This window comes from Melitaea cinxia, chromosome 10, assembly GCF_905220565.1.
Source record: "Melitaea cinxia chromosome 10, ilMelCinx1.1, whole genome shotgun sequence".
Taxonomy (NCBI): Eukaryota; Metazoa; Arthropoda; class Insecta; order Lepidoptera; family Nymphalidae; genus Melitaea; species Melitaea cinxia.
Window position 1 is genome coordinate 10,643,105 of NC_059403.1, and position 16,127 is coordinate 10,659,231.

Here is a 16,127-nt window from a genome sequence, read left to right on the forward strand (position 1 = left end):
TTCAGAAGTACATGATAAAATACAATTACCAAACTACATAGCTAGCCTAAAAAAATGAATAAGGTCCAATAAATAAATGTAAAAAATTAGCTTAATGTCAATTGAAATGTTATAAATTACATAATTATGTTCATAATATTACTTATGCCATTACAATAACAATAACGTGAAATCAAGAGATTTGCATAATAAACATGATCCAAAAATAATAAATGAGACAAAAATATCCAAAATTTCCAACATTTGGCATACTAAATACAATTTCGGGTTAAAATAAACAGTAACACATAAAACATAAAAATTTAATAACACATCCTACGGTTTTACAATTCCTACAAATAATCGCTAATCTTGCACTTAAATTGAGGCAACTTATTTATGGCACTATTTTGACGCTTGAAATCCTTTTTGAAATGCAATATACGATTTTGACGATCTCGGTATGCGAGTAGAAGAGTTTCTTCCCAATTGACTTCTAAAGACTTTTACATCAGGTGTCATGGTTGTCAGAAAGCAAATTCGTTTAAAATATCATGTTTAAAAATTTATAAAAGAAATTAATTGTTAAAATCTCTCTCCTTTTTTGTAGGCTGTCAACATTAAAATGTTGGTTCATCAACATAGCTGTCCAATTTCAATTTAAATATATAATAATGGCTATGTTGTGAGTGGTGTAATTTTTTTTAAAGAGTAATCATATTAGAGAACAGTACTTAAGCCGACGCTAACAAGGCTGTTGAAAAGCTTTGGGATCTTTCTTTATGAGTTCTTAGAGGTTTTTGAGGGTATCATAATAAATCCTAGTGACCTATTGGCCAAATCGTTACAGTGTGACAATATGAGCACCAAAAGTAAGGCGACTGTCTAAAATAGCAACAATCTCTCGGATTTGAGTTAACTCAATCAACTCCTGCTGATCGATGTAATTTATATTGAAATTTTTCTTTTGGTGTGGAAAGTGGAAACTTAATACGCTAATATTTTTCAATATTAACAGACATTCTGTTTTCTTTACACTATTAGATCAATCTATGAATGTAATCTTGAAGTAAGTTACTGATCATACCTTGGATTCAGACAGAGGACATCACCGGTAAGATCAGTCTTTAATTGACTTCCATAATTGTGTTTGCAGACAAACGAAGAAAAACCGACTTCAATTATATCGACAAGTAATACAACGTATCATGTGGTCACATTTAAATTTCATCGAGATCTAATTACAACTTTTTGAATAATCTTTGATAACGCGTATTTACTTGACTATTTTTTCGTCGACCTACGTTGTATTACTTGTCGATGTAATCGAAGTCGTTTTTTTTTTCGTTTGTGAACAAACACAATTATTATTTTATTAATGATCTAAAGTTTTTAGACATATTACCTTTAAATATCACGTCATCAAAAGGAAAATGATTTTATTGGACCATTAATGTCAACCAAGTAATGGAATGAAATTGACCAAGTATTTAAAACTTAGTTAAACAATTTAAACAACTAAAACTTTATTGTAATTGCCTCAGCTTTGTTAGCTAAACGCGGCTAGTTTAATTTCAATAACCTTATTGCGAATACCTAATCTCTTTAGAGATTTATTGATTTAGGTTCAGAACTGGGCTTCAACTGTTCAAGTTACTTTCAAAGGGTTTGCTCTATTATTCGTTTAACAAAACTTTGAAGAGGAAACCATTACATTACATCATACAGTACCCGACTCACATACACATCGACCTTTGGAATGAGACAATACAAAAAAGACAAAGGTCGATGTGCATTATTTGTGACAGTTACTGCACTTTCAATTTGTTTCCTATAAATACTAGGTGACCCAACAGACGTTGACCCAAAAGAACTTCCTACAATTTTACAATTTCACGACTATGAAAGTTTGCAAGATAGGAAAGTGACTTTTAGGTCAGCAATTGTATAATAAGTGTGATTGTGCTTCAAACTAGTTCCATTTAGTAAAGTAATTTATCTTGTAACCATTATATGGTCCCTCTGTCTCTATTTGCTCCCTATATTGTACCCTCGACAGTAGTGAATCTATAATATAACGTTTAATTTGAACGCTAACCGTTCGGTCATTATTGTATTGAAAGTTTTTTTTCTACAAAGATGGACAATGAGTGTACGAACCACCTGATAGTAAGAAGAACGCTTTTGCGTTATCATAGACGCTACCCCTCGATCGTTACAAGCACGTTATCAATCCTATCCCCAACCTTGCTCCACCTGGAGCTCTGGCTACCTTACTCATAACAGGAAGACAATTGTCTCAGTATGTCTAATAAGGTATTTATGATAACAACCGGGACCGACGGCTTAACGTGCTCTCCGAGGCACGGTTGGGAAACTCACAAGGACAGGCATCCAAAGTGGAAAGAAATATTTGTACAACTACAAATATCCATCCCGAGCGGAAATCAAATCCACAAACCGTCGGTGTTTTAGGCGACTACTTGAACCATTACACCAGAGTTGTTGTTATCATAAATACCTGATAGCGATCGCGACTCATAGTAAGCATATCTGAATGCGTCTAATAAGAATCAAATCTAAGGATATTATTATTTACGTATCATGGATGGTTCACAGTTTTACGGTAAGCAACTAATGACTTGTACCCAAATAAACCTTTCCTGTGTCAGTTCAATTCGCGCTTTGCCGGCTTATATATATTATACTCAAGTTATGTATATTCATATAATTTCTTTGAATATAGCTTGATAAACATAATAATAAAGTGTTTAACATTATATTACGGACAATACGACCTTTAAAATAGATTTACATAGATACACAATTGTTTGGATTTACCAACCAGGTTTCAATTTAATAGAAAACTCCTTAGCTTGAAATACAATGAGAATCAATTAGGTGTGAAATATCTAATGTACATAATTGTAGCTTGCAAGCAAAATATATTTCAAATAATGTTTATCTCCATTGTGTGTTTACGATCTGAGAATTTTAGTTACATTAACAAAACTGTCTTATGTACCACAAAAACAAATCTTATGCAACAGTAGAAACGTAATAAACAAAAAGTTCCAAGCGAAACAATAAAGTTCATTAGAATCCGCCCGTAGATATCCGTCCAAACAAAACTAAATAGAATTTTGGAGGAGTAAGAGAATATTAGTGACTAGAACCTGACCTGTTGAACTATCCGAGTGCCGTTAAATTTCTGTGTACTGCTACCACGAACTTTCGACTATCGAACATCTTTCACTATGAATCACGACTGAACACTGTTACATATTTATATATCTTCTTTCCAACACTTCAAAGTTTAAACATTTATATGTTGTTTCGATAAACGACTAAAGCGTCACAGAGTAAAGAGGCGTGCGTCCAGGCCTGCGGAGGCGCCTAACTAACGTATCGGTCTGATGTCGGGCGGGAAAGAACCACGTGGTCAGTTGCACAGTTTCGTTCAGGGCTGCGCGCGTCTGTTACCGGGTTACATCTACACAAATCCCACTCTGGCGTTCTCTTGCGTCTTGCTCTATTTTAATCGGATTTCAGTTACACGAATGTTTTTATTCCTTTCACACATTGTCCGCAAATTCTTTGAAGAATTGAAAATGCGATTTTAACTTTCTTAATTAGTCGGGAAAGTTAAAAAGTTAAATAAAGTCCTTAAACTCAAATATCAATAGATATCATAATTCTACACCAATTAAAAACTTTTTAATTGCTTTAAAAGTCTTCTATCATTGGAAGTTCGAAATATAAAAATATTGAAATACATCTTATTTTCTGACAGTTTGGATCTTCTTGAAGTGTATTAATTTAATTAAACATAAGTAGAAAATATTTTTAATCGGTAATAAGTTACATTTACAATTGAATAACTACGAGAAATGTTCAGGTATTTTTTTTTTTTGTTTGAAATACTAAAAAAATAATTTAGGCTAACATAAAAATAGAAATATTTATAGAAGTGGAAATTTTCAAACAATTTATGTTTTTTGTTCGACAGTTTAGACAACTCTTACTGTTCTGGTGGATAAGATTATTTTTCTGAAACGCTTGTGTTTATTTATGTTAATAATATATTATACACATTAGTGATGAGTTACTAAACCCGTTTGGTTTGGTATATTTAATACAATATAAATTTTCGAATGGTATTGTTCCTCCAGCTGTATATTAATACACATTTCATTATATCATTTCATTTTGATTTTTTATACTTCGTCTGGAATAAGTATGTTAAAATGCGTCACCTTCAACAATAGTCCTACAATTTTTTTTAGCAAAAAAGAAGAACCGCCTTTAGCCGTTAAAGATAGATTTAAAATTTTACTGGCAGTACATTATCGGGGAATTATATGTATAATAGTGCCTTTACTTGCGTTAGTGGTACTACTGCCGTTTCCCCCTGAAGTAAGTTGACAGTTGTTTAACTAATTCAAGTAAATATTAATCAAAATAGCTTAAAGTTAATTTAACTTTATACGCTTCTATATATATATGCGATCTATTTTTGCGTAGAAATTGTGAATATTCTCATTAGATAATATGATTATTTGGAATAAAAACTCAATTATTTAAATTATTTTTAATTTTATTCATGGCAATTTTTTTTTAAGTTCTCTTTCATATTTAGGTACTTAAATGTTTTATTTAATTCCATAAGGGCCGAATTTAAAAAAAATAATTTTAATATTAAAAATGATGTTTCATGTATTATTTATTTCATATATTTCTTAATTATGTATAAATATTTATTTCAGCCACACCAATGGACAGCATATTGTCTTATCATAATGGCCATTTTTTGGTTATCAGAATGTATCCCATTACCTGTCACGTCATTTCTTCCGATAATCATATTTCCTCTTACCGGAGTTGCGAGTACTACGGATGTGTGCATGGCATACGTTAATGTTAGTATGACTTTTAATTTTTTTTAAATCCAAAAGTAGCAAACAATGCTATAATCCACCTGATAGGTGGTAAGCGGTACCGTAGTGTATGGACTGCAGTACCAGGAGTATTGCAAGCGCATCCCAACCCTAGCCTCGACCTTCTTCAGAATTAGCAACGCTACTCACTACAGTAATACATCACTACTTGAGATTTTTTTAAAGTGTAGAGTAGTGTTGGCCCTATCGGCTTTGACAGTTTCACTGGGTGGAGTGGCTGGGTACTGAGACTCAGCCTACTTGAGACTAGTATTATTTAGCTTTTATATTTGACTAAACTCAAATCCAAAAAAAATACTAGCTCACTGGCCAATTAAATTGACTTTTAATAACTTCAGACGATAACACACCAATATTTTTCTGCATGGATTTAGTATTCTAATCTAAATCATTAGTATATCACGTGTTGTTTAAGACAACATCCCGTGTGTACAAAGTAAAATTGTCTCCATTTTTTAATGGGCATTGGAGTTTCTTTAGTGTTTCTTTTATAATGAATACGTGCGTAAGTTTAGAAATCTTTCTTGTAGCTAAATGATTTACACATGAAAATATTAAAAATCCTTTTATAACTATTAAGCTTTGTGAGAATTTTTTTCTCTTGAAATTATTGACTTAAATTTAAAAACACGGCCAAATAAACGAAATATAAAGAATCTATATCAATAGTTATTATATATCTTATGCTATTAAACGAGCCATTCTTGTATATATATATAATCTGGGTCTCGGAAACGGCTCCAACGATTTTCATGAAATTTAGAATGCAGGGAATTTCGGGGGAGACAAATAAATCTAGCTAGGATTTATTTTTAGGAAATGTCGTTTTATTCCTGTTTTTAAACAATGAAAAAATATCGTTAGAATACGAAAGTAAATTTCGCGTATGTCAACTTAGTTGCAATAAATAGCTCAGGTGGGAAATCGACCGGTCGCGATCGGAAAGACCACGGCTCAAATCCTCGGCCAATTATTATTTTTTTCTTTTTTTTCTAATTGCACTCTTCATTTTTTATTTAATAATGTATGTAAAATTTAAAAATATTATTGATATTCTATCATTATTATTTTTTGATTATTTATTTTATTTTTGATTTTTTACATTTATTTATATTTTTTATCATTGTCGGTAAAAAAAAATATTTTTCATATTTTATAAATAATTATTTCCAAGAAACACGATTTACTAAAAATACCAAGCTAAGCTCGGTACCTAGGTACTCTAATTAAAAGGAAAAATTAATTTACGCTTATTTATGCTTTCGATATTGTTGTATATGAAACGCATATATTTTAACTTGAACATTTTATTCGTGAATTATATTTATATAAAATGTTTTATTTCAAAAAGCAGGACTCAGTTTTTATGTTTCTTGGAAGTTTGATATTGGCTTATTCAGTGGAGCAATCTGGTCTACATAAGCGGCTTGCTTATTGCGCCATTCGGGCGATTGGATATTCACATCTCAAGTAAGAAAATATCTAATCAAATAACAATGATTTAAAAGTTACTTTTTCCTTAAACACATGCCATAAATATTGTAAAAGAAAAGAAATCGTGAAACATAACATATTTATATTACTAGTAATTGACCTGATTCAATTCTGAGATACGCACCTTTACTAGCTTGTTTTTTGATATTCTATCAAACAAAAAAAAAAAAAAAAAACAACTGGGAGTCTAAAACATAAACTAAGTATAATTTTTGGTATAGTTATAAAGAAAGCGCGGGTTTTAAATGTATTTAAACATTACCTATATGTAAGAATCTTTTTTTAAATGAGTGTTGAGTATTTACCGTTTAAATTTTTTTTTATAGGTTACTATCTGCAATGTGCATTGTTACAACATTTGTATCTATGTGGATTACAAATACAGCAGCGACAACTATGATGGTTCCTATTAATTTTGCAGTACTGAAGGTCTTCGAAGATGTAAGTTTGTTCTCATCGTACACTAGTTATTCCTTTCTATTGTATTGTATGCTTAAGATACGAACCCATTAGGCAAATGGGTTGCGGTTGATTGTTTGTTTTCCATAACGTTTTGATGGGGCTTGTACGAACAAGAGAAAACAGGATAATGTTGTCGTCAAAGTAATATTTCAGTAGGCCAAGTAAAAAGTTCCAGATTTCTGTATGACGTAATCATAATTCCACCAAATTTAATATAAATTCGCTATGTTTATCGGTACAAATCGTTTTATATATCTGGAATATTTTATGATAACTATAATTATTTTCTTCTATAATAAATAAAGCAAAGACGGAACCGAAGTTTAAAATTAATATGGAGTAGTATTCACTACTTTATTACTAAGAAATTCGACTCATTTGGGTTCGACTTTAAATTTTTACTTTCTTAACTTTCGTTAAACCAATATTGATTTCGATTGAATTTGTTTGAATGAATTAGTGGATTATCATTTTATAACCTACTACTAGCTGACCCCGCAAACGTTGTTTTGCCATATTATTAACCCCATAATCCCCCCCCCCCTTTATAACTTAGAGGTGTGAAAAATAGATGTTGGGCGATTCTCAGACCTACCTGATATGCACATAAAATTTCATAAAGATCGGTCCAGCTGTTTCGGAGGAGTATTGTAACTAAAATTGTGACACGAGAATTTTATATATAAGATTTTGTAATAGCATATGATAAGGGGTTGTGCACAAATAGGCATTTCAGTAGAAATTCTACTCAATCAGCCGCAGATTTGGCATAATTTGGTCCAGTTACTTATACTTTATATAAATTTCATCAGATTTAGCTATTTGAGTATGCGTATGCTTTCAGTTTACACTGTGACGTATAACGTTATACAACGGATAAAACTTTATTATTCTATTTTCATGCTCAAATTTCACCAACGCAATCGTTCATATAATTGTTTGCAGTTTGAATTCCTTTATATGTGCTATATTGACAAAGTGTTTACATTTTCTTATGCCATTTCCCCTCATATATAATACTAAAAATAATGACACATTAAAAGTAATCGTAACCATTTTGATAGTTGATATATTAGCGACCAACGAAGAAATATTATTTCATTTATTTATGTAGGAATTGTATAAATGTATTTTTTCGTTTTTAGCAAAAGTTAATAAGGATATACGAAACAAACAGTGTTGGTGAACAAGTTGCGTCCGATATAACGACATGTTACTTCTGCACTGCTACTTTTTCTGCTACAATTGGTATAATTGTTATTTTATATTTTATACCAATATCCTCGTTCGAGTATATTGGTATCAGGAACATTTCATATACAAATTTTTATTTATTCTTTTATTGCTTTATATATTACATTTTATATTCCTTTTATTATTATACAAAATATTATTTAGTCCTCTTATTTAGTCCTCTGCCCAAAGGTTGCCTGGAAGAGATCGCTGTTTTAGCGATAAGGCCGCCTGTTGCAACTGATGCAAATTCTATTTTTATATATCATTTGTTATGCTGTTAAAACCTTATATTAGTGTGCGAAAGTGTAAATAAAATAAAATAAATAAAATGATATTACCGAATGAAATAATTTTAATAATTAATATATTTTAGGTGGTATTGGAACTCTAGTGGGAACGGCGACGAATTTAGTGTTTAAAGGTTTATTTGTAACGTGAGTATGTGAAGAAAACAAAAGAAAAATTTAATAATTTACTTTCAAGTGAAATGTAATAAGATATCCTAAGTAATGAAAATCAAAAGAATTCGTGTATAGCAGAACTTAGCAATTTCATTAAAATGTTTATATATTGCTTACCTTAGCTTATTTATTGAGGAGTCAATAAAAATCAAGCTCTAGTAGAACAGAGCAGAAACTATAAATGAATATAATATATATATATATATATATATATATATATATATAACATATATATATATATATATATTACATATATATATATACATACATATATATATACAGAATATAATATATATATATATAACTAAACTTATAAGTACCAATATCCAAGCGGAATCAGTGAGGAGTATTTTGGATTGTAAAGCTTTACTATTTTGTGTCCTAAGCTCGTTGAATTTGATAAGATCATATTATTGCGTATAACGTTTAGTGAAAAATTGAATAAAGAATCCTCTCCCCTTTTGATCTTTTACTTCGCAAATCAGATTAAACTTGTATGATATTTGAAATATACAATGTTCGACTCCTAACTGCGTCTCTTAATATGAAATCTACGTATATTTGAGGTATTTTTTTATTTGATAATTCCAAAACAAAAAGTCGCAGATTCGAGATTTAATTATATTATAGAAATGGATAATACATCGCAGAAACAATACAGAGTTTGCGAAGTTGGAAACTTCATAAATTACTCTTTACTTATTGTTTTCTAAAGTTAACGCGAATTTCACTCATTATTATGAATAAAATTTTTCGGATTTGATCGTGGCTTATTAAGTTTTTTAGATGCCCGACGTTTCGGATACTTTACAACCATGGTCACGCGAGGTCCTCAAATAATTCTAACTCTTCATTTATAGAATATATCAGTTAGTGAATATATATTGTGTTTCTTATACATTACTGTGCAGTCCTATAATTATTATACTATATTTAATATACTATACTACGACTCAGTATATATGTAAATTCTAAATGTTACAGGCAATATCCAAATGCCCCGGAGCTATTATCATTTCCGAAGTTTTCTGCGTTCGGTGTTCCATACATGATTTTATTGGATATTTTTATGTTGCTGTATATGTGTGTAGTGTACATAGGAGTGCTGCGGTGAGATTGTCAAAATGAAATGATTATCATTAATGTCAATTTAGTCATTAACTCATAAAATGCTTAGTTTACTTGAGTCTGGATATGACTTAACGACTATTGCTAATAAAATCCATAGAATATGGTAGAGTTTCTGTACAATGGGAGTAATTATGCCTGTTATACATTAATCGGTCACGTTCAAACCCTGTTTTATTTGTACGACATTTTGAAAAATAGCCGAAGATTTAAATATTTCGTTCGGAGTTTCACTCAACTCAATTGAATTTTTTAGTGTACCTATAGCTAACCTACAGAATAATACTTGTCAATGTAAATTAATTTTTTTTTTTCGAAAACAAACAATTATTTAATATATTTAATTCGTTAAGGTCCATGTGCTTTGTTCTCTAGACCATTTCGGCTTAGTATGCTTATTTGATATGAATATTATTGTTGGACATAAGTTTGTGTATTTGAGTTACATTCATACAATTGTTATTTTAGGCCAAAAAGTGAAGTAGCAAAGAAATCAAAAATATCACCTGAAGGTATGAAAGCTGCAAAAATGGCAGTTAATGCAGACTATGCACGTCTAGGAAAAATTACTTTCTGGGAATATGTAAGAAATAAATCTATATATTACTGTATATACGTGAAGCAAAAACTTTGTACCCCTTTTTACGAAAATTGCGTCGACGAGGAGTACGAAATTTCGCACACTTATAGTTTATATATATTATAGAAGGAATGCAGAATGCTAATAATTTTTTAAATTATGCTTAAAATATATTATATCAATAAAATAAAACATTACATACACTACCATGTATTTGACACACACACACGCATTTTATACTCTTTTCTTGATTGTGAAAGTCTGTAGTCAAATTTAAAAAAAAGGTTCATAGTTATCATTATTTTCCGTTTTTTTTTTAATGTGAATTTTTAATTATGGTCGAATTTCGAGCATTTGCCGACCAAAAGTTACCTTAATTATATAAACCGATTTGTTTTCTTCTTAAAACTTTTGATACTTTTCCTTTGCGTCTTTATCGGTTGGGATCAAATCTTTCTATGATAACATCTGGAAACGACGGCTTTACGTGTTCTCCGAAGATATAGTCCTTTCGAATAAGAATTGTAGAAATACAGGTATGTTGTCCGAGCACGAATAGAACTCACAAATAACGTCGTTCGCGGCTTCTCGTATGCCAAAAACCCAAAAAGTGTCCATTATTTTTTAGTGGTAGTTAGTTTACTTCACATAATCATAGGATTTTTTTTTTCTATATTATACTTTTTTTACAGAATTTCAAAAGCGTATGATACATCAAATTTTACGAAATGAATGTTATAGAATGACGCTATTATCTATAATTTATATTCTTTGTACTTAATATTTTTGACTGTCGATACAAAATCTTACGTAGGAGTTATTTTATTAATAGTGAAACAAATTACCTATATCGTCTGAGTTTTATCTTTTATATTTGTAACGATAGTAAAAGTTTTAATTGAAAAGAAAATAAACAGTAGTATAAATGATCACTTTCATTATAAGTTTGTAAATAAAACGAAGTAAGCTCTTAACTATTTTATGTCGAATAGAAAAATCTATTGTTTAACGAAAACAAGTGCTATGTGAAAACATCTAATTTAATTTGAAAACTCAAATAATGTTGTTTTAGATGGTTATTATATTATTTGGCGGCGCGATGGTGGCATTCTTCTGTCGCTCCCCTCAACTGTTTCCAGGTTGGGGTGATCTCATCAACGATTATTTTGAGTTAAAAGATGAGAAATTGTGCGTATATCAATTATTTATTTGAATCTCCTTAATAATAAACATTCAAATAAGGTAAACAATCTTGACGACGCTTTGGCGTAACGGTGACAGCACAGGTTTGCACCGATGTATTTTGATGTATCAATTTTTATACTCTCGTATTCAACGCTAAAGAAAAGCGTCGACACTAAAAAAATATAGTTATTAACATAATTATACATTTATCAATCGATATTAGAATAGGTAAGCGAATTAAAATCCAATCTGAAAAGGATTAGTCGCCATGTTGTTTCGATGCAATATGTAATTAATGTCCGAGATAAATATTTGAATTAGATTAAGATTAAATACAAATTATTGAAATACAGCAGTGGAACTTTTGAACCTTTATCACAGTCTATCGTTTATTTACCCAGCTTTAAAAAATTGCGCAAGGCCATTGACCTCAAATCTAATATCCGGTTATTATTTACTTGTATGAAAACTTTTTTATTGTATGTTTATTTGTGTAATGTTGTTTAGATTGTTATAATAATAAGCAATATTATATGCTTAATATAAAAAAGCATTTTAAGCAGTGAAATTAATGAACTACATATAAATATACGCTTAAATAAATATAAAATTGGTGTAAAGGTTTACGATTTTATTAAGTTTATTTAGTTTTCGAAATTATTTCAGTGTTCGTGATTCTGCACTGGCAGCACTTGTAGCATTTATGATGTTTCTTTTGCCATCTAACCTTTCATTTTTCAAGAACTGTAAAGCGAAGTGTAAGTAAAATAGAACGTCAATGACTTACTTTAAAGAATGATGTTTTTGCACTGAAAGGGAACCAGTTTTTGGAACATAATAAATTGAAATCTTTTGGAGACATATTAACAATAAGCGTGTTTGCTGGCAAACGAAAAAAAAACCGACTTCAATTACATCGACAAGTAATACGACGTAGGTACACGAAAAAATAGTCAAGTAAATACGCATTATCAAACATTACTCCAAAAGTTATATGAATCGATGAAATTTAAATTGGTCCACATGTTAAACATCGGCTTCCGATTAAATTAAAAATCATCAAAATCGGTAAACCCAGTAAGAAGTTATGCGGATTTCCCTCGATTTCTCTGGGATCGCATTATCAGACCCTGGTTTCCCTATCACGGTACTACACTTAGGATATCTCCTTCCCAACAAAAAAGAATTATCAAATCGGTAAAACAACAAAGTTATCCCCAAACATACATTTAAAAAATATATACGTATATATATATATATATATATATATATATATATATATATATATATATATATATATATATGGTCGAATTGAGTAACCTTCTCGTTTTTTGAAGTTGAACAGAATATTTGTATTAGGCATGAAGGTTTTGTTTCACTAAACAAATCTAACAGCTTCAATATACTATGATATCCACATATTATTATCATAAAAATCATAAAAAAAAACTTTTTTTTAGTTTATGAAGACTTACCAAAAACTAGGGTACCGTCTGTTCTAAATTGGAAGAAATTGATCACGGAGCTGCCTTATAGTTTTACCTTCTTACTCGGTAAATATTCGACTGACATTATATAAAATCGAAGATGTAAATATGTTTAAATGTGTATACTTTATACATTGTTTATATATGATAAGATCAATATTTGTATTTTATAAGAAGCCGGCCATTTAGCACGGCTTGTGAGCATTATAGATATGTTAAACAACTTCATAACTATGTGTCAGATACGAAACCCATAACTAATGAGTGAGTGTTGGAAAACTACATATTAATAATTTTATATTTAGTTTAAGAAACCTAGGTTTCTCAAAATAGTGACACGATATATATAAATTCACGTATTAATTTAAATTATTGTCTAATCTAATTCAATATTTATTTTTCAGGAGGAGGTTTCGCTCTTTCTGATGCAGCTCGAAAGACTGGCCTCAATCAAAAAATTGGAGAATTCTTGCAAGAACTGAAGATCCTACCGAATATTATTATACTATTAATTTTAATTATTTTCGTTGTTTTGATAACTAATATCGCTTCAAATGTTGCCGTGTGTAACGTCCTTGCACCGATATCAATGCAATTGGTAAGAATTAAAATATACGTATATCAGAATTATTTTTAAGCTTAAAAAAATATACACATTATTAAAATTTGCTCGAAATTATTTTTAGTTAACTAACAGTATACATTTTGATAACGTGGATATAGACGACATATATAGATAACAGACTATTCTGTGGTAAAAAGTATTAGTTTGAGTTACAGTGATGGATGTTACGTGAAAACATTTTCGATTCAGTGTATGGAAATGTGTGTCGAGCTTAAATCATTTGTATGTAGTGTAGTAGTTATGTCAATAATTGGATTTGCTCACAAACGATGAAAAATCGGCTTGAATTACATCGACAAGTAATACAACGTAGGTAGACGAAAAAATTTGACAAGTCAATACGCATTATTAGACAGACATAATTCAAAAAGTACTCGTCAGATCTCAGAAGAGAATTTTAAATTGGACCACAAGACAATCACTAGCTTTTAATGAAAAATGAATTATCAAAATCGGTACACCCAGTAAAAAGTTTTGAGATATAGTACAAAGAAGTTCGTCAAAAATTACTCAATGTTAAAAGTAAATACTAATTATTAGAGATTCCTTAAAACCTTGATTAAACCTCGATTAACCTCGATTAAATTGAAGTAGGACCAGAGTGCCTAGTGCGAGTTTTGTTCACAGAAACGCGTTTATACGTGAAGATTATTTTGTATGGTAATTTAAACAGTACAGCCTAGACGATAAATAATAGAATACGATACAATAGATACAGAGTCATCTAGCGGCAAATGCAGGAACTAGGTTGTAATGCTTATTCCTTCATTCCTTATTCCGAATTTCCCATACAAAATGAAGATAAAATTTACGCCCGTTATTGCGAGGCGGATTAAACAAAACTCGCGCTAGGCACTCTGGTGACAAGCACCAACTTTCTATTAAAAATAATCATCGAAAACATTCCACCAAGTAAAGAATCATGTGATAATACACCTTTAAAAATTCCAGTCGAATTGATAACCTTTCCTTTTTTGAAATCGGTTAACAACTCTAATATTTTACTATAATTGGTGAAATTTTTTCAAAGATTCAATAAAGGAATAAGAGAGGATCCTCTATAGTATGTTCATTAATTGTTTTTCTGTTTTATTATTTGGTAAATGTTATATATTTTTTTTTAGTTTTAATGAGCCATGAATACAAATACAATTAAAAGAACTGTTTTTTATTTGTTTACCAAATTGTAAAAAATTAATTTCAATATACTACAGGCAAAAGAAATTGGACAAAATCCTCTCTGGTACGTCATAGCTTCTGGGTTCTCTTCATCCTACTGCTTCATGTTTCCAGTTGGTACTCCTGGAAACCTCGTTGTACAGAGTGCTGCGAAAATTCCCACCACAAAAATGGTTACAAATTATTGTTTTAAGAATTATTTTAGTTTCTTTTCATTGTATTAATGTTTGAAGGTATGGGTTTTTACAAAGAGGTCGTAAAATATACACACACTGCAACCCACCTGGTGGTAAGCGGTTACCGTAACCTAAATCGTTCACTGTTATGTATGTCTAAATTTCGTTAAATGTTAAAATTTTTGGTTAGATTTTAATTCACCGCGCTGATCCAATGTGGTTTGGCGGGTATATTCCCTGAGTAACAATTGCTATCAGGTGTACATGATAACAGCCGGGAGAGACGGCTTAACGTGCTCTCCGACGCATGGTGGGAAGACCCACAAGGACGCACAAACATCCAGACCACGGCAAACATCTATATAGCCAATAAAAATGCTTGTTATGCGTTGGGATCGGATCCGCAACCGCCAGCGCAACAGCCACAAACCAGTGCTGTGACCGTTGCATCAACGCGTCGGCCCCTGCTCATTAACCCACAATTTTATTGAAAATTCTTTTGAAGAAAATTGTGTTTCTCTTGCTTTATCGGTATAGCAGTCTGGTTCAATATTAGTACTCGTAAAAATGCTGCATATTTATCTCAATGTTAATAAAACTATAATTCGAAGAAATAACGAAGTCGAGTACTTTACATTACTATTCTTGTGTCTTATACTTTATTTCAACTAAGACAAATTGGCCTGATAGAGAAATTGTTCGTACATCAAAACTGTTTTCTAAAAAAAGTATAAATTATAATTTTAACAACCAATGATTTATTAACATAATATATAACTTATGAAGGATTTGTAATTTACAGATAAAAGCTGGTCTAGGGCCTACGCTGTCTACAATTATAATAACTTGGCTATTTGTCTACTTCTACGCTCCTATAATTTGGCCAGAATTGCACTCTATGCCTGAATGGGCAAAATCATAGATTATCTTCGAAAATTAACATGCGTTTTACTGAAAAATATTATTTCTTTACATGTTTTAAGTGACATATTTAAGTTTAACATTTGTTCAGACCATCGTTGTAATTGTTATTTACTTTAAATTGATAAATAAAATAATTTAAAAATATTTCGTGTTTGTTGTGGTAAATAATCAATGATAACGTCGCGCTATTCTACTATTATTTTTAATTTAGAATATATATTAACATGGCCAACTGGTTTAATGATAAATGTCT

General features: G+C 30.4%; 2 protein-coding genes across 2 annotated transcripts in view; one reads left to right on the plus strand and one right to left on the minus strand.

Moving 5' to 3' along the window:
- The window catches only part of LOC123656830, a 52,469-nt gene extending 49,058 nt beyond the window's left edge, over positions 1-3,411 (minus strand). Inside the window, exon 1 of the mRNA XM_045592451.1 lies at positions 3,161-3,411. The gene's annotated coding sequence lies outside the window, so the exon portion shown is untranslated. The remainder of the gene's footprint in view (positions 1-3,160) is intronic.
- An 807-nt stretch (positions 3,412-4,218) lies between these two features.
- On the plus strand, positions 4,219-16,018 carry LOC123657415 (protein I'm not dead yet-like). The gene is made up of 14 exons (XM_045592960.1): positions 4,219-4,395; positions 4,746-4,898; positions 6,292-6,407; positions 6,758-6,872; positions 8,039-8,141; positions 8,503-8,563; positions 9,575-9,700; positions 10,187-10,301; positions 11,371-11,486; positions 12,150-12,241; positions 12,944-13,036; positions 13,375-13,568; positions 14,810-14,947; positions 15,753-16,018. Exons 1-14 carry the CDS (start codon positions 4,219-4,221, stop codon positions 15,870-15,872), a joined length of 1,719 nt encoding a protein of 572 aa, XP_045448916.1. The 3' UTR covers positions 15,873-16,018.
- Positions 16,019-16,127: the final 109 nt, after the last annotated feature.

What these genes read in the sequence shown, in the direction of transcription:
- LOC123657415 (XM_045592960.1), top strand. Translation starts at nt 4,219, where the DNA reads ATGTTAAAATGCGTCACCTTCAACAATAGTCCTACAATTTTTTTTAGC. An exon ending in GTGTACATAGGAGTGCTGCG is followed by an intron (nt 9,701 to 10,186) that starts GTGAGATTGTCA and finishes TTGTTATTTTAG; the next exon opens with GCCAAAAAGTGAAGTAGCAA. An exon ending in CAAGAACTGTAAAGCGAAGT is followed by an intron (nt 12,242 to 12,943) that starts GTAAGTAAAATA and finishes ACTTTTTTTTAG; the next exon opens with TTTATGAAGACTTACCAAAA.